Here is a 23,363-nt window from a genome sequence, read left to right as displayed (position 1 = left end):
AAAATAATATAGCCTAGACATTAACAAGAAATATGCATATACATATTACATATATCATATATGTGTATACATATCTTGTATATATGTATATTTCATATGTATATGATACATATTAAAATATACACTTATGACATGTGCATATATGTCATAATATGTTGTGCGTATTATATGTATATATAATGAGAAACAGTGTATATATAGTACGGTCTGTAATACATGTATATTATATATGTGTGTATGTGTGTATAGATGTATATATGTGCATGTGTGTGTGTACCAGAGCAGAATTTGCAATGAGAAAACACTAAGCCATTTTGTATAAAATGCCTCATCTCCAGTCACAAAAGAATAAGATTTAAAGACTACGAGGTAATATTCAACGAGTAACTAATTAGGACGATAAGCTCATAAAGTATTGTATTGAATAGAATAATAGGTACAAGATTCTAGAAGAGGCCAAGAGGTTATTCAGTGTGAAACATTTACCTAATAAAGAGGTCATTCATTTGGGAGAAGAACGTAAAGATCGCCACGAAGTGGAAAAGCCTGGAAAGTGTTCTGACCGCGTAAGTCATTTCTCAGCAGTATTTCAGTATCACTTCAAGCAGTTAATTGTATTATTTTCAGTGATAATATAATTTTCATTTGTATCAACTTTCAGTGTAATACAATTTTCATTTGTATTCATATGTGTATTTCCAATATACATATTTTCTCAGCTTAGTGATGAGGTACAGACAGTAGACTTTTAATGTAGGTTAAATATAAATAAATTATCTAAAGTCATACACATTAAACAAAAAATGGACACAGAAAGATTATATTTCTGAATATCAAACTGTATCAAAAATAAGTGGAAGGGAAAAACAAATTAGAGAGACAAACCAGTTGAGCAAAACACTTACATATGTGCCAAAATTCTAAATAGAGATCATCAGATATGGGAAGAATTGGTTTTGGTTTTATGATTATTAGTAATTCTGCTCCCCGAAAGTTGGCTTCACTTTTTCACAAGTCTCAAGAATGTGTCATTTACAAGAGACACACTTAAAACAGACCTAAGCTAAAGAATTAGATAATTATTATAGTTTAATAAGTATATAAATTATTTTTAAATGTCTTTTCTCACTTTAGAGTTCATCATAAATTCGAAAGTAATAAAAGTAACCAAAATTTTTATTTCCACTCTGAAAAGCTGTGTGCTAACCAAGCATTGCAATCTAAGTCTAAAAATAATGAAATATTTTAACCACTTTTGCATTAAATGCTGTAATATAGTTATATAAAGAATCTAGCTTTGGGGAATTATAATTCTTTTACAGTCTTGCTCACATGTCATTCTTGAGACAAGTGGCATGTGATGACTGAAGTTTCAATAGCCATTCATACTTGGAATCTTTTATGCATTAATACTTGGAGAAAAAAATGAACAGCATTTTCCAAATACAATAACTCAAAAAATAAATGGAGACATTTGTGCAAATGTTTCATTTTTGAAAATCACCTTGGGCTGAGTCAAACCATGGAAATTTTTAGCTCAAAGAAAAATTCTACCTCCCCTCCATCCCCCCTAAAAAAATCATAAAGATGTGAAAACAGGATTATAATGGAAGCTGTCTTGCAACATTAACTGCAATGCTCATTCCCCTAAAAGCCATAATTCATGGCTGTTCTACAGCTTTTTCTTTCAGCAATTATGCATATTAGAGGAAAGTTTGAATACATAAAAACTAAATGCTGATAGAAAACCAAGCCTCATAAAAGACAAGTTTACTCGGCCAGTTTGCTTTGAAAGGAAATAGGAAAGCCAACTAGTCCCAGGTGTTCCTGGTCCAAGGAGGTCAGGAAAAGCATGTAAAACCACACACACGCACACAAAAAAAAAAACAAACCACAGACAGCCACAGGGCATGGCATAAGGCATACTGCCTGGGATCCCTAATCAACCCATTAGCAGTCAGTTCCATCTCTAAGGGGCAGTGTCTTTGGTGGAAAGAGAATGTTGGGAACTGCTGTCTCTCTGGGGAATTCAACGAAAATTTGCTTTTCTAAATAGAAAAACTGCTACATAGAACCCCTCAAACCCACTCTTTCATCTTCTCTTCTCCCTCTCTTATTCTGAGGTTCATGAGAACGGCCCTCATGTCATTTCGATCACCTTTGTATTTCCAGAACCCAGTACAGAGCCTGGTACTTGATAAGCATTTGCTGGGCAAAAACAATGAAAGCTCTCTAAACCTTGCTTCGAGTCAGAAAACTTGTGTTTGAATCTTGCCTCTGCCACACAACTGGACATTGTGATCCTGAGCAAGTTAGTTAAACTACAAGCCTCAGATTCCTCACCTAAGAAGTAGACATGAAAATAATACCTACTCATAGCACTGTCTTCATGCAATTATGAAATAATGTATATAAAATCTCTGAGCACAATGGTCAGCCAGTATCAGTGCTCTGTAATTTTCCAGAGTTGTATATGACCATAATCCCAGACGACCAGATGAATGAAGAAGGACAGATTATATCTAATATAAGGGCTGAGGATCCCCTCTAGTTAGTTTTCTTACTTCTAACAGCAAGACTGACTGCATCTTTGACTTCTCTGGGAAGAATTACAGTCAACATTCATGGCACTGAGGAGTTATGCTTTGACATAGATCTTCAAAATAAAGCCTATGACCACTCCTAAATGGAAAATCTCAGAAGAAGCCCAGAAGTATTACCAAGGAATATGAAATTTATTTAAAGAATTTATAGGCTTATAATAACCCTCCAAGCAAATAGCATAAATTTCAAAATCTGAAGGGAAGACGCCACACACACACACACACAATGAATTTAATAAATCAGCCAGCAAGCTGTTCTCTGTGCTTAGAGTCTGTGTAAGATATAAAGAACAATACACCCAATTTTTGTTCTCAGAAGATGTATAACCAAGTTAAGATTAAACCCTGCAGCAAAACTAGGAAAGGAAGCGTGTTCACCATTAAGTGCCCAGTGAGGTTTTCAGTGTCCCTGACTGCCTCACCTGACTTTCTATCTCATTGTACCATTTTTTTCTTCCTTTCTTTAATGTATCACTGTGTAATTATCTGGTTTACTTTTTGTTGATCATTTTTCTCCATTGGAGTGGGAACCTTTCCTGGTACACAGTATATATGATATATATGTGCTAACTTAATGCATTAATGAATTCGTTGTTCTTGAGGCTTCACCTGACCTAGGAATACTAATTTAGATGGCAGGCAAAACCAAATCAAAAATATGCTTGAAATCATTCAGCAAGAAATTGTTTTTTTCTTTTTTCATGTTCTTCTTTCTATCAATTAACATTATTCCAAAAATATTAATGAGGCACTATGATGATTTTTAAAAGAATTCAAAGAAAATTATATTCCCTTCAGAAGTACATTCAAATAAACAACTAATTGCACTATAATGTGATTAATGAAATAATAAAAATATGTAAAAGGGAGAAGTGGCGCCCACAGGGATAGTTAACTCTTTCTTGGGAAGATTAGAGAAGGCATCCAAAGGGAGACGGTACCTAATCTGTATTTTAAAGAAAGAATAGGAGGAATGGAAATGCAAATTCCAGGCAAAGGTAATAAATAGCATGTGCAAATGCAAAAAGGCAACATTGGGCCAGATGACATGAGCACTAGGCGTGGAGACAGAGACTTAGTTAAATTTCTGGATCTTCATTTGTAGTTGTTACTACTGTATCTGTTACTTGTTACTACAATAATGCTGCATAACAAGCAACCGCAAAACATCAGTGGCATACGACAAAAAAAAAACGTTTATATAGCTCCTAAGTTTGCCAGGTTCAGCTGATCTAGTATGGACTCACTTACGAATTTGGGGGACAGCTGGCTGTTGGCTGATTTGGGGTGCTTTAATGTTTGCTGAGGTGACCTCCACATGTCTCATCCTCCATCAGGCTAATCTAGGCATGTCTTTCTCACGATGGTAGCAGAGGGCTGTAGCACCAGGAGAAAGGTATGAGCACTTTCCCAAGACTCTTGTTACATCGTACCTGCTGACATTCCAGTGACCAAAATAAGTCACCTGCCCAGAATCAGAGTCAAAGAGGGAGGGCACTCATACTGACATGGCAAAGGATGATAATCAAAGAGGGGAGAAGAGTTGGAGCCATTAATACAACCACTAGACGGTACCCAGTTAATCTCTCTAGAGTTTGGTTTCCTATTCTGTAAAGGAAGAACACAACAATCCCTTCCTCCTGACACCCAGGGTTGTTGGGAGGAGATGTATGCAAGGTGTTTTTGAAGGTCTTTAGCTGAAAATAAATAGACAAATACATAGAAAAGTTACTATGGAAAGCTAAGAGATTGCTGTCACTCTGTGCCCTGCATACCAGCTAGCCCCACATTTAAGCTTAAACTCCTATCTCATGTTCGTTAAGCAAAGCAGTAGTCTCAAACAAGGCTAGAACGTTTTCCAGGCTGTAATCAAAGAATAACATCAGAATACCAAATTCAGCCCCTTGGACAGTGAGGTAAACTCAGGAATACTCATGATGACCACTACAGTACCCCTTCTGGAGGAGGCAGTAGAATCAGGAAGGAAGAAAAGATACCATAACGTTTTATGCCATTAAACTTCTATTTGCATTTTACAGTGAGAAGAGATTCATGTGTTATTTGTGGCATTAAGTAAATGAATATTTTTGAAAATTTTTCATAAAAGGAAACTAGTTTTTCCATTTCAGCAGCTTAATCATTGACCCAGATATTCAGAGTTGTTTCTGTTCGCTTTTCATCCTTCAATTTCTACACAGTCACACTTTATTTTTATTTGTATGACTCATGTAATCTCAAAAGTTCAAGAAACTAGGTTCTTATCCCAGCTTCGCCATAAGCAAATCTTTGAGCTTGGGCTAGTCATTTAACCCTGATCAACTCTAGTTTCTTTATCTGCGTATTAACGATTATGAATTAAATAGTTCTAAGATCACCTTAAGAATAACATTCTATAATTCTATTTGCAAATGAGCCCATTTATCTGAAGTTTATCTGTCAGAACATGAACCAAAAAAAGAGGAAGAGTTAATTCAGTTTAATAAGTGAACAAATTTTTAAATCAATATTTTTAGTTAAAAATATTTTATTATTTTTAATGTATACCAATGTAACAGATGATCTTAAAACAATCAAATAGCTTCCACTTACAACTACGTTTCCGAACTGAAGAGATATATGTAACTTGTCTTTTTAAGCGCAGTGTAGATTAATTAACATCATGAACTTTTAGATTGTGAGTCAACTTTTGTTTTTTCTTTTTCTTTTTTTTTAACTTTTTTTTTGTTGAGTTATAGTCATTTTACAATATTGTGTCAAATTCCAATGTAGAGCACAATGTTTCAATTTTACATGAACATACATATATTCATTGTCACATTTTTTTTCCGCTGTGAGCTACCATAAGATCTTGTATATATTTCCCTGTGCTACACAGTATAATCTTGTTTATCTGTTCTACATTTTGAAATCCCAATATATCCCTTCCCACCCCCCGCCCCCTAACTTTTGTTTTTTCTTTACACTCTGGGCATATTCATTCATCAAACACTTAGGCAGCATTTACTGCTACTATCTAGTCACTAGAGAAGGTTCCTGGATTGGCTTTTCCAGGTTGCACCAAGCCAGCTTCTGCGTATGAATTATAAATTCCTCACTTCATGCTCCTACTCTTTCTGAGAATTACTCAGGGCAGTGGAAGCAGAGCTTACATTCAGGTCAAGTTCTGGTGGCAGCACACACAAGTTCAGTCTCTTAAATGTGTGTATGACACAGTTCCACTTAGCTGTCTAATCTTGATCAGATTGCCTGATTTTGCTGATCCTTATTTTTCTCAACTGCAGGCTTTATGAATCATTGCATGTTTTTTTTTACTGCTGCATGAAAATTCTCAAATTTGCAAAAGAAGGAGAAAGAAAATGCCTCTTTAACTCAGCTGACTGCTATCCTCTGATGCTTGGCTCACAAAGCAAAAATGCTACTTTAGTTGTGCTGCTCTTGTGATTCATTTAATAGGAACAAATGTGCTGAACAGAAAGGAAAGATAAGCAAACATGAGCTTAGCCATAAACTGGGAGATGGTCTCAAATGGAAAAGCTGGCAGCAATGCTGCAGGCGGGCTGCCCTGAAGGAAGGGAACCGGGGAGGCATCTTCTCCTGAGTGCATTTATTCAGAATAGATACTTGAATCTTTGAGGGCCCCTCCATCATACTGGCTCGCTCACTGATTCCCTGAGCACTCTAGAGCAAAGACAGATTGACTATTCAGCCATGGCAAATAAAATTATTAGATACAGCCCCAGTCACCACCAAGGGCTAGCCTAAGAGAAAATTAAGGCAAGAGGAAAGGATTTTTCTTCTTACTGTTATTCAGTAGTTTGTCTTTCTGTTTGTTTGATGTTTTGCTTTAGCAGCTCCCTAAGAGGCTGCTTTCCTGGGGTCCATGCTGTGGGATTACTGACCTTTGGGCTAAACCTTCAACTGTACTTTTATATCCAACCCATTCTAAACGAAGGCCAAATTGGACATGCTGTAATATTTAATTCTTCTGTTATATAATTAAATAAAAACTGGCTTTAAAACAAGTTCTTATGCCATGAGGATCTGGGTAGAGTTGTGCCAAAAAGCTTACATCACTAGACTGCAGGTAAATTTATAGCTGTTTTCATTCACTTGCATTTAATTAGCCCAGAATTGCTGAGTCTAGGTTCAGCAAGGACCTTACTGCCTGCTCAGTCTTCAGGGTACAGGACTGCTGGTGATGGGCAATGACTCAGTTGAGAAGCCTGAGCTCCACAGTCCACAGTTCATTTTTCACCCTAAAGTTTGGCTGGATAGCAAGTCAATTATATAAACAAAAAGGCAGGGTTATACTGATGCCATGAGCTTAAAGAAATCCTTTCCCTGAGGTGTCAGTTCTGGCTTCAGCTGACCTGGTTCAAACCTCAGTTCTGCCACTGGCAGTGGAATCATATCATTAGAGGGATTATGGTTCTAAAGTAATTGCATTGTGATCATAATTACTTTTGAAAATCCCATTAAGACAATATCTTACCTGTAGTTGGGTTCTAGAATCAATTGATAAGTCAGTCTAACAACCACAGGGGTTGAAGGGTCTGGGGAAAGTCGTATTATGTCTCTAAGCTTCATTTTCCCCAGCCATGAACTAGAGCTGTCAATAGGAATATAGGGAGGCCAGAATGAGATGATGAGTGTGGAGGGCCATGCATGTAATCAACACAGTAGATAGCTACTAGTATTAAGAGGTTCTTAGGGACTTGTTTCGCTCCTACAATTGGCTGTTGGGCTGCATACACAATGGTTGAGCTCTTTCAGTTTGCCATTTTGCATATAAGGGAACTGAATTCACAGCAATTAAGGGAATAGCTGGTAAAGCCAAACACTTTTGTACTATGTATTATGGTAGTCAAGAGTATAAACAAAAGAGCCACACGGGTTACCCAGCTCTGTCATTTACTGGCTCCATAAGCTTAGACAAATTAGTTTGCTCAGTGCCTCAGGATGCTCCTCTACAAAATGGACATAATGGTAGAATCAACCTCATAGGATTGTTTTAAGAATTTTAAAAGTTAGTATGTCCTAAGCATTTAAACAAGGCCTGGCACATGGGGAGCTACATCGTCATTATTGTCACTACCAACATTGTGATTGTAATTATTCCATGCTTCTCTCTGTGTTTGGCAACACCAGTGGTGTTGAGAGAAATAGACTTAGCTCCACAAGATCACACAGCATAAAATGGGATCTGAAGGGGATTTTGTACAATTGGAATAGTCTCAGTGAACTGAAAAGAATAGGCTGCTCCAGATAGAGTAATGCATTGAGACCAGGGTCAGAGAAGAAGCAAAACAAAATGATTTGAATGAAAGAAACAGTCAACAAAGGCATAGATAGACCATTTGTAGCAGAATAGCTTTAACTCCTCTGTAGAAATCCTATAGAGTCTAGCCTTTAGACGCTATAAAGGCCATGATAATGGCCCCTACCCTTCTGTGACTATCCATTAGACAAAGAGATACCAAGGACTTCCAGAGTCCTTCTAGTTAATCAGTACCGCAGTGCCATTGCATGGATGTTGCTGAGCAAACTTGATTCAGGAAATTATTTTTTTGGAGAAGGACGTAAAGACTGAAAACTTACGGTTTCATAAATAGAATATGGGGAAGTGTTGTTGAACATAGCATACTATAAAGGACAAGTATTTTTATCAGCCATACTCATTTGGAGAGGGCATTATACATTCAACAGGATTATATTTGGGCCTGAGTTAGGGTTTTTCAAGCTCACTTCTGCATTATCTGTGTGACCTAGAATGAGTCCCTTCTTTACCTTTTTCATCACGAGCCTCACTCAGTCTCCTTCCTTATTGTATAGATGGGAGAATAGTACAGCGGAATGTTTACATACAGAGAATCTGCCGTCCAACTGAGTTCAGAACCTTCCTATACACTTATTGGCTGAGCGATCTTGGGCCAGTTATTCAAATTCAAACCTTATTTCCTGTGTGAAAGTTGGACATGATAATAAATACCTCATAGGATTGCTATGAGGCTTAAAAGTATATAATCCATGTTAAGGTTTTAGCACAGTCTTGACACATTGGGCATTCTTAATAAGTGCAAGCTACCTGTATTATTATCTATAAAAATAACTGAATGGACAAAATGATCTCTAGCATCTCCTCCAGCAACTCACCTTTCCTACAGCCTGGACTCCTTATTTTTATAGCCTCTCCAACTTTAACATCTCTTTTTAAGTTCAGTCCCTAGCCCCCACCTGTAACCCAGGTACAGTGGAAAGAAGCATTTAAGATGGCCAGTGTAGCAGCAAGATGTGTGTGAGGATGTGGTGATGCTGGCAGAGAGGAAGGAGCAGGGAGGGCTCAGTTCTCCCGCTACCACTCCCAAGACTGCTAGGTATGGAGCACAGGTATTTGACCTCCAGGGAATTCAGTATGAATGTGCTTGTTTTAGGGAGCTTGGCCAATCCTTCTGGCTTGTTTTTAACCTTTTATGAATAGAACAGAGAAACCATCAGACTGCTTGTGCCTCATGAATGGAATAATATGCGTGAATGAATTTTGTAAACAGCACAGTTCAAATGTTGCTGGGTTTGATGCTGTTGCTATAACTGTGATAAACACCTTGTTTAAAAACCCTGAGGGAATGGGCTCTTTGTCTTCTTTCTTTAAGCTGGCACTAGTTGTTTGAATTAAATTGACCATAAGGGTTGAAGAATGCCTGTTTAATCTATAGCTTGAGGAAGAAGAATCTTTCCTGAAGGTGGTATAAACTAGAGATTAATAGTGCAAGTTCTCAGGTTTCTGGATCCAGTTCCTTGATCTGCCACTTTCTGGTTGTGTGGCCTTGGGCAAGTTGCTTAACCAATTCAGGATTCAGCCCCTCCCGCCCCACCCATCTTGGAAATGGAGATAATGAATATATGTACCAGAAAAAGATGCTATGAGGATTAAATGAAGTGATGAATTTAAGATATTGGCACAGTGTCTGGATTAAAGGAGACATCCAATAAGGATTAGCTATTACTGTTATTAAAATGATGGAAGAAATAATATAGAAATAATGATTAACTCCAGCTTTGATGAGAGGGCAGATACACAAAATCTGCAACAAAAGGTTGAGGAATGGAGGAGGGTGGCAAAGAAGAGGATGAAACTGTCGACTGAAATAAAACCACACAACGTGAGAGTTGTGAGTTAAGTTTTATTTGGGGCAAAATGAGGACTGTAGCCCAGGAGACAGCATCTGAGAGCGCTGAGGAACTGCTCTGAAGATGCAGGGGGAAACTCGGTATTATACATGATTGCAGTGAAGGGGGGTGCGTGCAGTCTGCACACATTTAGGCAGAGGCTTGCTGCTAGTCATGAGGAGCAGATGTCACTGTTAATGATTTTAGTGCTTTTCTAGATATGAGGAGACACAGGGAATTTGGGCTCATAAAATCCTCCCCTCCTAACTATCTGAAGGCCTGTTCTGCCAGTTTTTCCCAGAGCACAGAGTGCCTCTGTCCTGATCTCCATCCTGAGCTCCTTGCAGGGAGTGTTGGAGATCAGTGACTACAGTGGCTCGTGATTTAATCCAAGCAGAGGCAGATGGCAAGTGCCAACGTGATTCAGTCCTCGTAGAGGCAGATGGCCAGTGCCAATTTTTGGTTGACAACATGAAGAAATAACCCAGCTAGAGTGAGTAGGTGTGTCACTGGCCAGTTCTCATAACTTTAGGCCTGTGGAGGCTGCTCCAATAGCACCTTCCCCTGGGAGTTAAAATTAAATGTAGAATTAGTGCAACATCATAAAACTGCTTCAATTTTGAAATGTTGTGACCAGAGCTTTCCTATTACTGGTCCTAGAAAGAAATGAAGGGCTGTGGTCCAGACCTCCTGTTGGGAGGTTGATACTCCAGAAGCTAGAAATGAGATGTGCCACCAGGTTAAAGCCTAAATTGGGGCAGTGCCAGGAAGCCTGCTGAGATTTATCAAATCTACCTCTGTTTATTCACCTCCAGAGTTGGCATCTCTTAATTGACCATTAGAATTTTAGAATAGAGAGGAAAATTTAAAGTGTTGGAGTCAAAAGACTTGTTAGATCAATTATTGTCTAACAATAATTGATAACAGGGGCCAGCAAGCATTTTCTGTTTAAGCCAAATAGTAAATATTTCAGGCTTTGCGAATCCATATAGTCTCTTTCACACCTGTGCAACTCCACCATTGTAGTACAAAAGCAACCATAGATGTATAAATGCTTGGGCATGGCTGTGTTCCAATGACACTTGATTCACAAAAACAGGTGGCAGGCTGGCTTCAGCCCATGAGGCATACTTTGCTAACCCCTCGTCTATACAAGGGATTTGATGCAATGACAGGTTGTCAGACAGACCTGGGCTGCAGCTTATATAAATCAAACATGATGTCAAAGAATGTTGCTGACTAGAGAGATTAGCTGACCTAACATAGAGGGCCTCAGACTGAAAATAAAGAGAGGCAGTAAAAATTGTGAATCACTGTATTGTACACCTATAACGTATATATTATACATCAACTATACTTCAATGAAAAAATAAAATTTAAATTTTAAAAATGGAGAGCCTAGCTTATGTAGAAGAAAATGGGAATAACAAGGAAAAAATACTGTGATAAAAAATTTACTCAGTAATTTACATTAAATAAACATTGGGTAAGTCTCAGGAACATTATTTCCAGCCTCATTTTTTCTATTTTCTAATGTTCACAGAGTGAGTGGTAACTCAGTGAACATGTATCCCTGTTTGCTGGGGACAGTCTTAGTGTCCGTTGTCTCTCTAACAATCAGTAGTGTCCCCTTTTAAAGACATGTCCTAGTTTACAATATAAATTATATGGCCACATCTATAATAACCAAAATGATTTTGAAATTGTAGCACAGACAGGTACGTATTATTTAAAGTCATCCCCCAAAATTGGATGATAATACAAGTCTATAAAGACAGAATGTAGTGCCAGATAAGAGTAAGGGCTTCAAGTCTGACAGAGTCAGATTCAAATTTTAATTTATCTATTTCTGCTTAGACAGTGTGCTCCCTGAATCTCAATTCTTCATATGTAATACTAAAAAAAATAAAAGTAGCAATCTCATTAGACTTAAGTGTGTTAGCATATAGTAAATATTTGAAAATATTATGTTATTTCATCATCATCATCATCATTATTACTATCATCGTTTTTATTGCATATTCAAATAGATAGATTGGTTGTGTGGGACACAAAGTCTTCCTTCCTATATCAGAAAATATACTTCAAGAGGCGTGATTTCCTTGTCACTGGAGATATTCAAGCAGAGACTTAACAGGCACTTAATAGTAATGCTATAAATAAAGTCTTGCTACTTGAAGTCTGGTCCGTGAACCAAGGTATCAACTGGGAGCTTGTTAGAAATGCAGACTCTCAAGCTCCAACCTAGATCTAATGAATCAGAGTCCACATTTTGAAGAAACTCCAGGTAGCATATTTAGCTTTGCTATAAAGGATTCAGGCATCACTGGACAACTTGAGTAGATGACTTTCAAAGCCCCTCTGAACTATGAGACCACCCTATATTATAGAGTCCATAGGTTTAAGTGAATAAAATATTGAGATATGGTCCCAATACATAGTATACCCTGTTCCATTGGTCAAGTTAAGAATGGCCCTTTCCACTCAGCTCCAAAGGACATCATACCAGGTCTAGTGATTACCTTTCATTCATATTTAAGTAACAATCTCAGATAAATATAAATGTAGATCTCAAATAAAAATATTCAACATTGAAATTGTTTTTGAATCTAAATCATCCCATCTACCATGGACACAGCAGCTTGATTATTTCTTGAGTTCGCTCCCGTTTTGTTTTGAGCCACTTCTCTGCTTTCCGCGAAGTGTCTATCTGATTATTCTCTACGCAGGTGCTCTGGGCAGAGTTCAGTATTCCATTAATACTGAACAATTCACATACAAATCGGTAGTTTAACCTTACATATTTCCCCAAGGCCTGAAGAGGCTGGCACAAATATAAACAGAATTGGAAGAGGCGGTGAAATATTTAGCTGAAACTTGAAAGAAATATTTCTCTCTGGGACTTCCTGGTGATGCTTGTAATGCAGCTCAACTGCTTCAGCTCCTTGTATACGTTTATCCCCCCTCCTGGGTGCAGGCTTTCTGACGTCCTTGGCTGTTTGAATTACACACCACATGAACACACAGGACGGACTATGCTAGTCCATCGGGTTGCGTCAATAGTTTCTTAGATCCCTTTTCTGATTCTATTATTCCGTGATTACTGAGTAGCCAGTTCTTTTTTTTTTTTTATTTAGAATCTCACACACAGAAATAAAAAAGAATATATTGTTTTGAAAGAATTAAGATAAGAATTAAAGAAAAATTTAATACTTAAAGGGAAAGAGAGGCAACATGAAGTGTGACAGAAGTATCAAATGTGTAGGTGTGTCTAACCTAAGAATTTTGTATTAATAAAGATTATTTATTACACTCATACTTATCAAGCATCTACTGGGTACCAAGCACTGGGTTTGCTGCATCATGATGAGGATAGTGATGATGATGTTAGTAATAGCAGCTAACAGTTGTTGAGAACACAAGACTACACGAGTGAGGCAGGCATGGGCCCTACCCTCGTGGAAACTTACAAGCTAGCAGGAAAAGTGGACATTGAACAAATAATCCCAAGTGTTTCTAATACTATGTGAAATTGCAGGGTACAATGGGAGGGTGTTAGAAGTGGTCTAATCTAGGGGTCTCTGGAAGAACTGAGAGAACTGGCTAAGCTGGCCCAGGGTGAGAGTGAGGAGACGAGGCTGGAGAGAAGCGGGCAGGACCAAGATATGCTGAGGCCATGTGAGGAGTTACAACTTCGTCCCAAGGGCAGGGGGTAACCACTGACAGGTGGCATGACACGTGTGGGCTCTAGGAAGATGACCCTGACTGGACTGGAGGGGAAGAGAGGGAATGTGCAGAGGGCAGAAACAAGAGTGGCTGGGACTGGAGAAGTGACAGTGTTTGTAGTACATCTCCATGTTAGAGTGGGGTCCCTGTCAGGCTAACAAAATGCTTTCTCCCCTGGGATCTGGTTATTTATGTTAATAAAGGAACTTTCCATTCTCAAAACCTCAAAACTGCTCCCTTCACAGGCATGAGAGCCATACTAGAGAGATGTGGGAGGCCAGGAGCAAAAGGCAGCAGAAAAGTGTGGAAAGGAGGACACACAAAGGGCTGGTCCTCCACTGGAATTCCAAGCCTGGATCTGCTGGCTGGTCCACAGCTCCTTCCAGTGTCTTAGGAAGAAGTGCTGTAGTGATGCACTCAGCAAATCGAAGAGGCCCAGAGTTTGTCTGGAAATAGTTCATGGGCCATAAAATTATTGCCACAGCCTCGTGTGAGAAAATGGGCTTCTGAGAGGGATTCTTTTCATAAGACAAAAATATTTTAATGACCAACCTAAGATTCCTTTACCTTAAAAGAGGGGTTCATTTCAGAAGCTTGAGTTTTAAGCTATATTGTTAACCCCTTTTTTGTGCTACATGGGATGACAAAGCTCTCATCTCCCTCTGGGTTCAGAGAATCTTCAGTTATTCATCAAGCATATTATTGAGCAACTACATGATGAAAGGCACTGGAATACAACAGTTAATTAAGTGTTTTACATAGAGCTTCCAGTCCAGTGAAGAAGCTGAAAGTCTAGACATTAAGCTATTACATAATTAAATTTTAAAAGTGCAACTGTGATTAAGTTCTACAAAAGAAAGGAATGTGTATTCTGAGGGCTGAGGAAAGGAGGATCCGGCATAGACAGCAAGTTAGGTAAGTGATGGCTGAACTGAGAGTAGAAGGATGAAGAGAAGTTAAAATTAATTAAAGTTAATAGATTTGACACACATGTATAGAGCATCTACCAGGTGCCAAGTGTCATAACTGTGGTACACAAGTGAATGAAACATGGTAGGGAAAAGAACATGGCCTGAATCTTGCTAATGGCTAACTGAGAATTCTATTGTTACTTTACCTGAAACTCAGCATCTCAACCTGTAAAAGAAGAAAATAATATCTGCCTTGCCAGATTATTGTGAGAATTCAAAATGTGCAAAGCCCTTATTCACTTCCTGGCACATAACTAGCAGGTTTTGCTTTTGTAATGACCAGATCCAGAGTCAGTATGACAGAGTCAGTATGACAGAGTCAGTATGACATAGTGTTCACGGTATTGAAAACTCACTCTTTTCTGTCACACTTCCTGGGTTGAAATCCTAGGTCCACTGTTTACTAGCTCTGTAACATTGGGCAAATGACAAACTTCCTAATCTTTAGTTTCTTCATCTATAAAAAGAAGATAATAGAAATACCTTGTAAGTTTCTTGGGAGGTTCAAAGGAGATATGTATCGAAAGTGTGAAAGATGGTTGAAAAAGTACCTAGCCTACCTATTTTGTATGTATAAGGCACTCTATCAGCACAGATAAATAAGCAGTAAATTTTTTTTTGGTGTTTTTTTTTTTAATAGGAGGGTGAAGCTAGATAAGACCAAAGACTTCATATAGAAAGTCTTCAGCTAGGTCTTAAAAAATGGATAGGTTTGGAAAGACAGAATGCTGATAAATTTGCCTAGCTCACGCAAGGGAGTCTCAGTCTTAAGGAGAATATTTTAAAAGACTAGTGCATTCATTCTAATAAGTATCTTCTCTCCATTTGCTGCCATGAGCTGGAAGGCAAGGTGATGTGGTCGATAATAGCATGGTCTTTAAAATCAGACTTGTTCTAATCCAGTCCCTGCTGTGTGATCTTATGCCAGTTACTACATTTCTCAGAGCTCCAGTTGACTAATCTTTAGAAAGGAAGTAATAATAGTGACCTCTTCATGAAGCTGTTATGAGGATTAAACAAGACAATGCAGGTAAAGGCCTAAACATCGTGTTTGGCACGTAATACTCAATAAATGTTGGCTATTGTTACTACTGATGCCTCATTAAGGTTATGCTGGTGTGAAACATTAGAATTTGTTCAGTGTATGGAACAATTATATTAGACACAAAGGTATGCCATATCACCTACTCAGCAGTGGAGTACCAAAGAAATGTCCCAGACCAGGTGCTGAGTCCCTGTGTGGCAGATTGCAGGTATTTACCTTTGTGGCCCCAGTAACGCTGAAAGTTGTACAATAGGTCCCCAATAAATATTGAATAAATTGAGTGATTTATTTCTCTGATTGTGAACTAAAGTTTTTCTTTACTTACAAACATGAGGCATGTTTCTGTAGACAATCTATAAATAAATAAATAAATACACCCATAGTTCACCACCAGTAGGACTATCATTGTTAATATCTTGATATATTTTCTTCCAAGGTGTGTGTGCATGTTTATATATATGATAAATGTAGGGGAATCATAGAATATAAAATAACTATATACATATTTAATTTTGATCATACCATACAAAAGCTTTTTCTCCATTTGTTATACTAGCATTTGTTTTACTAAATATGCTTTGCAAACATTTATACATTAGATAAAATTCTATAAGGATGTGCCATATAATTTATTTAACTATTGCCATGTTGTTACAACTTTAGTGTGTGTCAAAACTAATTAATCTTCAAATATAAGTTATTGGTTACCATATTCGGTGAGTTCTTAACCTTTGGGGGTTGTGAACAACTTGAAAACCTAATTATTAAAAAATGAAAGTCAGCACTGTCTCCCTTATAGAAGAAAATTACAAACTTGCATTTATATAAAAGGTCACCTAGAAAAGTTCAGGAGCTTATAAACTTCATGAAGCCCACCCATGGATTCCTGTCTCCAGGGCTTCAGGTTAGAGCCAATGATATCAAATATGTTAACATGAAGCAGAACAAAAAAATGGGAAATTTTACAGTTGTGGAGAAGTATAATCCCTAAGATAATGCTGACTACAGGGCATTCAACTACCTTCACAATTCAGACCAACCCCAGTTCATTTTGATATTTGAAATAAGTCAGATTCTATATTAACACTTCTGTACAAGTTCCCTGAATATCACTGTTTCATGTGCTGCATCTTTATTATCCTTAGTGACAGAAAGCCTCTGCAGGACTCCCAGGGCACTGCCTCTCCCCGCCGTGAGGTGTTGCATCCCGGTGGACGATGACATTACACGGTCTACTTCTGCTACCCTTCTCTGTTGCTCCTAATTATCTTACATATCATTCCATTTGAGCAAATATACAGCATGACTCAGCACTGGATAATAGAGTTATTTAAAAGAAAGAGATCATTTCATAACTACACCAAAAATAAACTCAACAAACTTAAAATATACTACAGCATAAAGATCAATAAGCATAAAAGAGATATGTTCACTATTTTGGGTCACGTATATTTTAATCTCAGGATGCAGGATTTTAATTTGGCCTTTGCATAGTTCTAACCAAGGAGGGACACAAATCTTTAATTTATTATCTTACCTTTATGATTTGTCTGATACGCAATTTATAATAACAAAACCAATTCTACATGCCATTTTATAGTTCTAAAGAATTCTGACAGCTTCTCAGTATAAAGAAGAAAGTTTTTTTTGTATTTTCTGTTTGTTTCTGTCTGTTTGCTTCTGAAGCTAGAACAATTACTTATGTGAAAGCTGATATGAAAAAGCATATACCTATGTCGACACATAGTAATTTGTGTTTATAGCTGTGTATGTTTGAAAACTCCCAAATCATTATTAGATTCCAAAGAACGATGGAACAAGAAAATTTTGAAACCAATTCTAAGAATAATTTATATTAAAGACATTTCTTTTTCTGCTCTTAGCTACATCATCCCTCCCAAGGCTTCCGCTTTGGAACTGTCCGGGAAAGCAGTGCTGAAGATTATGTGAGGCAAAGCTTCCCAGAGATGCATGAGTATATGAGAAGGTACAATGTACCAGCCACCCTGGATGGAGTGGAATATCTGAAGTGAGTGTTAACCTCCTGGGTCCATAAAGTTCTCACTGGGAGAGAATTCTCAGCTACTGATGTAGTGTTAGTTGTTTTTCTTTAAAATGATAGCTAAATATATCCATTATGTGTTCAGTAATACCTCACACTGTGTGAGATCCAGGAGGCAGTATGGAATGAGTGTGCGTTTAATTATGTGACCTAGATTACTAGTTACCTACACAGTCCCAAGTTGGCAGTAGCTTTGATCAAAGTGCCAGTGGGGTCATTAGTGTAGCAGATGGTGGGGGAAGTAAATGTTGGCTTGAAATCACTTGGGAAAACAATGCTGCTGAAATGATCAAACACTCAGGGAATGTGGCCAGAGGATAAAGTGTCCCAAAGCAACCCTTTCCTTCACAGTGAGTCTCTAACCCCATGGACTGTCTCCTCTTGCCACAAGGAAATGGAATTTATCTTAGAGATATCCTGTAGAAAAGAAATAAGATAAAAGACAATGATTCCCATGCCAGCATCCTTCTCATCAGAATTTATGAGAAGCAATCAAGAGCAATCACACTGCCATGGCAGATTAGCAGAGCCTGTGATTCAGTGAAGCTGAATGCAAAGGAGGGTGGTGCTCTTACAGATCTGCCCAATCTAGTCTGCCTGGGATAAGGGGATGCATGGCTCCTGATAAGCACCACAGCATGCAGGGAGCAGTCCTCTCCTTCCTCCCTGATGGTCTCAGGACAATGACATACATTCAAACTCCAATCCCTAGAATTGTGCAGCACTGGAAACTGGTATCTTCAACCACAATAACCTCGCCAATGGACAGCAGAACTGGCACCTCAAAATTTTTTTCTTATCATTTTTTATTTTATTTTTAAAAATCTTTTCTTTGGTTGGGGGGGGGGGGTGGTAAACTAGGTTTATTTATTTATTTATTTTAATGTAGGTACTGGAGATTGAGCCCAGGACCTCATGCATGCTAAGCATGTGCTCTACCACTGAGCTATATACCCTTCTCTCCCCTCAAATTTTTTTTAAGAAAGAAGAGAAAAAAATAATTTTTGGAACATAAAGCCTCTGTATTTCTCAAGAGCTCTAGTAATCAGCTCCTAAAACAATTTTATGGACTTAGCTAGAGAGGAAGCCATGTGCTCTTAGATCTGCAAAGTTATATATGGTATTGAAGCAGTATGAAATGGCACTTTTAATTTTGCAAGGACATTGAAACATTAGAGTCCCTCTCTCACACAGAGTTTGGTGCTCCTTTGCCTCCCAGCTCCTGTTCTGTATTCTCTCCTTTTGGCAGATTCATGGCTGAGAGAAAGAATAAGATGTCAGTGAGATAGCGATGGCTCTCCACTAAATAGTAATGGCTGGCAAACTGGGCCCTTCTGGCTGTGTGAAAGGGTGAGACAAGCCACTGCTGCAGTCCCCAGTTTCACTCCACTCAGGGTATTTATTTGTTTATTCTGGAGGCTTCACCAAGAAGACCCCAGTGCTCAGAGTTGGCCGCACTCTAGCCTGGAGAGAAGTTATCGTTAGGAAAGCAGGCACAGATGAAGATACTGAGTCTGAAAAGAAGCAAATTATCTAGGGAAATACAGCTAGCAAGTGGCAGAGTCAAGACTAGGACCAGGTCTCTAGAATCCAGCCACTGCTGCAGGCTAGTCTAAAAACTGTAACAGGAAAGTAGGTCCTTGATGTTCAAAGAACAGTCCATGTTCTTCCAGCAGCATCCGTGTTCCAGGCAGCACCCATCCCAGAATCCGCATTTTAACAAGCTCACCGGGTGACTCACTGATTGAGGTGAAATTGGAATATAGAGCTTTCACTAGTGCCCCCTCCTGTCTGTATCTGGGCGTCTTTCTCCACTTTTGGCCCAGGCACGGCCTATACTCTTAGCCACCACTCCAAACAGCCAAAGTCCTCAAGTTACCTCCTGCCATCCTAGAGCTTTGACCTGCAGGGCACAGCCCTGGAGTCACCTGTAAAGACAGGTTTCTGTGTTAAACCTGTTCCTGCCCTCTCCCATCAAAACTCCCCTGGGCTGAGTCCTGCTCACTTAGGGCCCTGATTCCTAAGGTGACCGTATTCTAATAATGAATCCCTATTAAAATATTAATTTCTTTTAGTATGTTTACATATGACTGGTGGTGTATATGTTATTAAATGAATGCTCAAAAAGACAGCATGATTTTATCATGGGAGAAACAATTGGAAGCCTTGCCAACTATGAGGATAATTAAGCTAGTCTTGAAGCTCCTTATACCTGCATCACACCTGGCCACTTCCTCACCAGTGACTCAGGGCCCCAAGGGAGTCTGTGAGCTAATCACTTCTTGCCTTTCTATGCAATAGAGACCTGTCGTAGCTAACTTCACTTGCAATTCAAAATCATGAGTAGTCACTTAAGGATACCACTGAGGTGGACCTAAGGAATTACTAGTTAGAAAAACTGAACCCCAGTGTTCTATTGTTCTTGCTACCACAAATATTTGCAGAGTACTGGTAAATGATAACTTGATATTTAGTTTCCAAGGTACATTTTGCTACTGTGAGAGTAAAACTTTGGAGAAACGTCTTGCAGCTTGACGGTTATTTTATTGCCAGGATTCTGTTAAGGTTCCTTATCCTCAGCTTCTAGGAGAAAAATTCACATCCCCAGCCCTTTGTGAAGCTTCTCACAGCCTTGGAACTGGGAGATGTTTTTCATTTTGGTAGAAGTTAAACATAGGCCTCATTGTAACTTAAATCCTATACCCCTGGAAAAGGGGATGCTTTTGAATTGGCCTTTTCACTTCCTGGAAGAGTAGAAAGAGGAAGCAATAGTCAGTGGGACCAAGAAGGGAATTTGACCTACTTAATATGTGTCCATGTGTGGCTCCAACAAAGCCATCAAAGAGTTACTTCCTGCCCAGTGATGAATCTTAGAGGTGTCTAGGGGTTTCCTTCTCTTTTAGACTTTTGATGGGCCCTAGCCATGCTCTTCTCTGAGTTTAGAAGCTACTCCTCTGTATTGAATTCCAACAGCCTCATTTTTGGCTCTAAGAGAGGAATGAGTGAAGCCAGATGAAATAAAGAGGAGTTGTTCCCTTTGCCCAGTTGTTTGGTCAGCCCTGAGGGTCAGAAAGCCTTTATTAAATGGATTGTATGTCCTATACCTTTCCAAAAAGAACTTGAGGTGGTTAAAAGCAGGAGTCATTGTATACGCCTTAAACAGTCCCTTTGAAACTCCTCCTTCCTTCCTCCCTTTCTAAGTGGGAGCTCAGCCAATGCTGACAGCCTTCCTCTGGACCATCTCTGTGCCTATATTCAAAAAATGGGGAGAACACATAAAGGAGGCACAAGGCGTCTGTTAGCATCTTGAGCCCATCCCTCGGTTGACTCACTGATCCAGTCCAGAAACACCTGCTTTAAATGATTATTGCCTGATGGGAGTGAAACATGGATCTCTGGAGATATATTAAAAAATCAGATCAACAAATGTCTATTATATATGCTTCCCCTTCCATTTATTGAACACCAGACTATGGACTTTGAAGAGATCTTAACTCCCTTTTCCCCAGAAGAGCTAGATCTCCTATTTGCATTTCCTTAATATGTACTCCTCAAGATGAAATAATGCTTGATCTCGGAAGACTATGATAGTGATGGTGACAGAAAGAAATCAGAATGTTCAAACACTGATTAATGAGGCACCCCGACCCTGGCTCTGACACTTAAGTGGCTCTGTAACATGGATCAAGTTACTTTGAGTCTCAATTTCTTCTTCTGTTAAAATGGGATAATAACACCCACCTGACAGTCATTATGTGGGGTAAAATGTACGGAGAACAGTAAATACAATGCCTACACAAAGAAGTCGTTTAGTTAATGTGAGAGAAATGAACCTTCTCTATTCACCTTCCCATTCAATTCACAGTCACTCTGGCTTTGTTGTTGGATTTAGAAGTAGTGAAAGAAACTGGCAGATGAACCCACAGGCAAGATGTCACGTTCTCTTATAAGAGTGTCTGTTTCTTCTGGTCTGTTCTCTGCAGGTCAGTGAGATGTCAGCAGCTACCCAGCCGATGCTGCCCTTACTCTCCAGGTTTCTGCTCCCTAAACAAAAGCTAGCTGTCAACCTTAGTGTTTCGAGTCTATTAATAGATCATTTTTTTCACTTTTCTTCTCTTGGTCTTAAATATAGGAATGATCCAGTGAAACTAGATGCCTTTATCATGGACAAAGCCCTCCTGGATTATGAAGTGTCAGTAGATGCTGACTGCAAACTTCTCACCGTGGGGAAGCCATTTGCCATAGAAGGTATTAATCAGTCATTCTTGATTCACTTTCTCTTGAGATGTGCTGAGTGTACCAACTTAGCAAGTCAGAAATGCCAGCGTCAGAGGCAAAGAGTTATTTTTCTTCCCTTGTTTTTGTTTTCAACTCACAAGCACTTAGCTATTCAGTTGCTCAAGTTAAGTATTTAATGTTCACCTACTCCACATATTTTTATCCAATTGTTAGAAAAACAACAACCAAAAACATCATCGTCATTACCCAAATGATGTTGCTTTAGGTATCTGGGAGTGGTGACACAGTGTAATAAGTGGGGAGTCTGGTTTTAATTTGATCTGTATTTTCTAATGGCAAAATCCTGTTAATGAAGCTGATGCTAAAGCTAGAATGTGTTTGACAGCTGGAATTGATTTAGTCCAATCTACTTGTTTTTATCCACAAGAAAACACACAGACATTATATCACTTTCTCATAATCACACAATTAAATGATAATACTGGAATTAGAATCCAAATTTCATGTTCCTTAAATAAATGTTTTTCCATTAGTTGGAAAATAAGTGGGGGAAAAAAATCAACTTCTGTAGTTTAGTAACCTCTAAGAGTCCTAAGCAAAGCCTTGTTTGGGACCTCAGGTTTCCGTCTCTCCCCACTGGCAGTAAATTTTTGCTTCCAACTTGTTCAACCAATCAATCAAACTTCAGGACCAAAGAAAGATTGCTTTGTCAGTAGCTCCTTTCATTCTGGACAACAGTTGATATATGGAGCTGATAGTTGGAACCAGCAAATTTCACATCTCCCAATTCCCAGCTTCCCTCCTCTGACAATACATGCTGCTTCTCAAGACAGCCATGCTCACTTGTCAGAAAACACTTTGACTTGAAACAATCCCGTGACGGAGCCCAAGTCCTATTTCCAGAAAACTGTACTTTCCTGTATGTTAACTAGTATATAAAGACTATTCTTGTTTCAATTTTCCAACCACAGTTGGTCTCTGTCTCCCTGAGCACATCAGCAAATTTTTTACTTCAGTCTTCATTTTTGTGATGATTGAGAACGTAGCCACTGATGCTGTTTCTCTGAGCCTTCTCCTAAGAGAAATCAATCTCCGGTCCAAGCAAAGTGACCTCCACCTGAACCAGGAATAGAACTCAGGAAGAGAGATTTAGTGGTAGTGATCTTCTATTAAGACTACAGTCTGATGTAGAAAACAAACTTATGGTTACCAGAGAGGGGAAGGGGGTGGGAAGGGATAAATTTGGGAGTTCGAGATTTGCAGATACTAACTACTATATATAAAATAGATAAGCAACAAGTTTATACTGTACAGCACAGGGAACTATATTCAATATCTTGTAGTAACCTATAATGAAAAAGAATATGAAAACAAATATATATATGTACATGTATGACTGAACTATTATGTTGTACACCAGAAATTGACACATTGTAAACTTACTACACTTCAATTATACATATATATGAATAAAAGACTGCAGTCTGAGACTCCAAGGCAGAAAAAGAAAAGCAAAGAAAAAGAAAAACTAGAAAAACAAAGAGCATTCA

The 23,363-nt window shown here is 38.6% G+C and overlaps 1 protein-coding gene across 1 annotated transcript in view; it reads left to right on the top strand.

Moving 5' to 3' along the window:
• The window catches only part of GRIN3A (glutamate ionotropic receptor NMDA type subunit 3A), a 145,349-nt gene that overhangs the window by 82,689 nt on the left and 39,297 nt on the right, over nucleotides 1-23,363 (top strand). Inside the window, exons 4-5 of the mRNA XM_031450120.2 lie at nucleotides 17,396-17,541; nucleotides 21,707-21,822. Coding sequence (XP_031305980.1) covers nucleotides 17,396-17,541; nucleotides 21,707-21,822 — 262 coding nt within the window. The remainder of the gene's footprint in view (nucleotides 1-17,395; nucleotides 17,542-21,706; nucleotides 21,823-23,363) is intronic.

The sequence above is a fragment of the Camelus dromedarius genome, chromosome 10, assembly GCF_036321535.1.
Source record: "Camelus dromedarius isolate mCamDro1 chromosome 10, mCamDro1.pat, whole genome shotgun sequence".
NCBI lineage: Eukaryota > Metazoa > Chordata > Mammalia > Artiodactyla > Camelidae > Camelus > Camelus dromedarius.
This window is presented reverse-complemented; position numbering and strand designations above follow the sequence as displayed.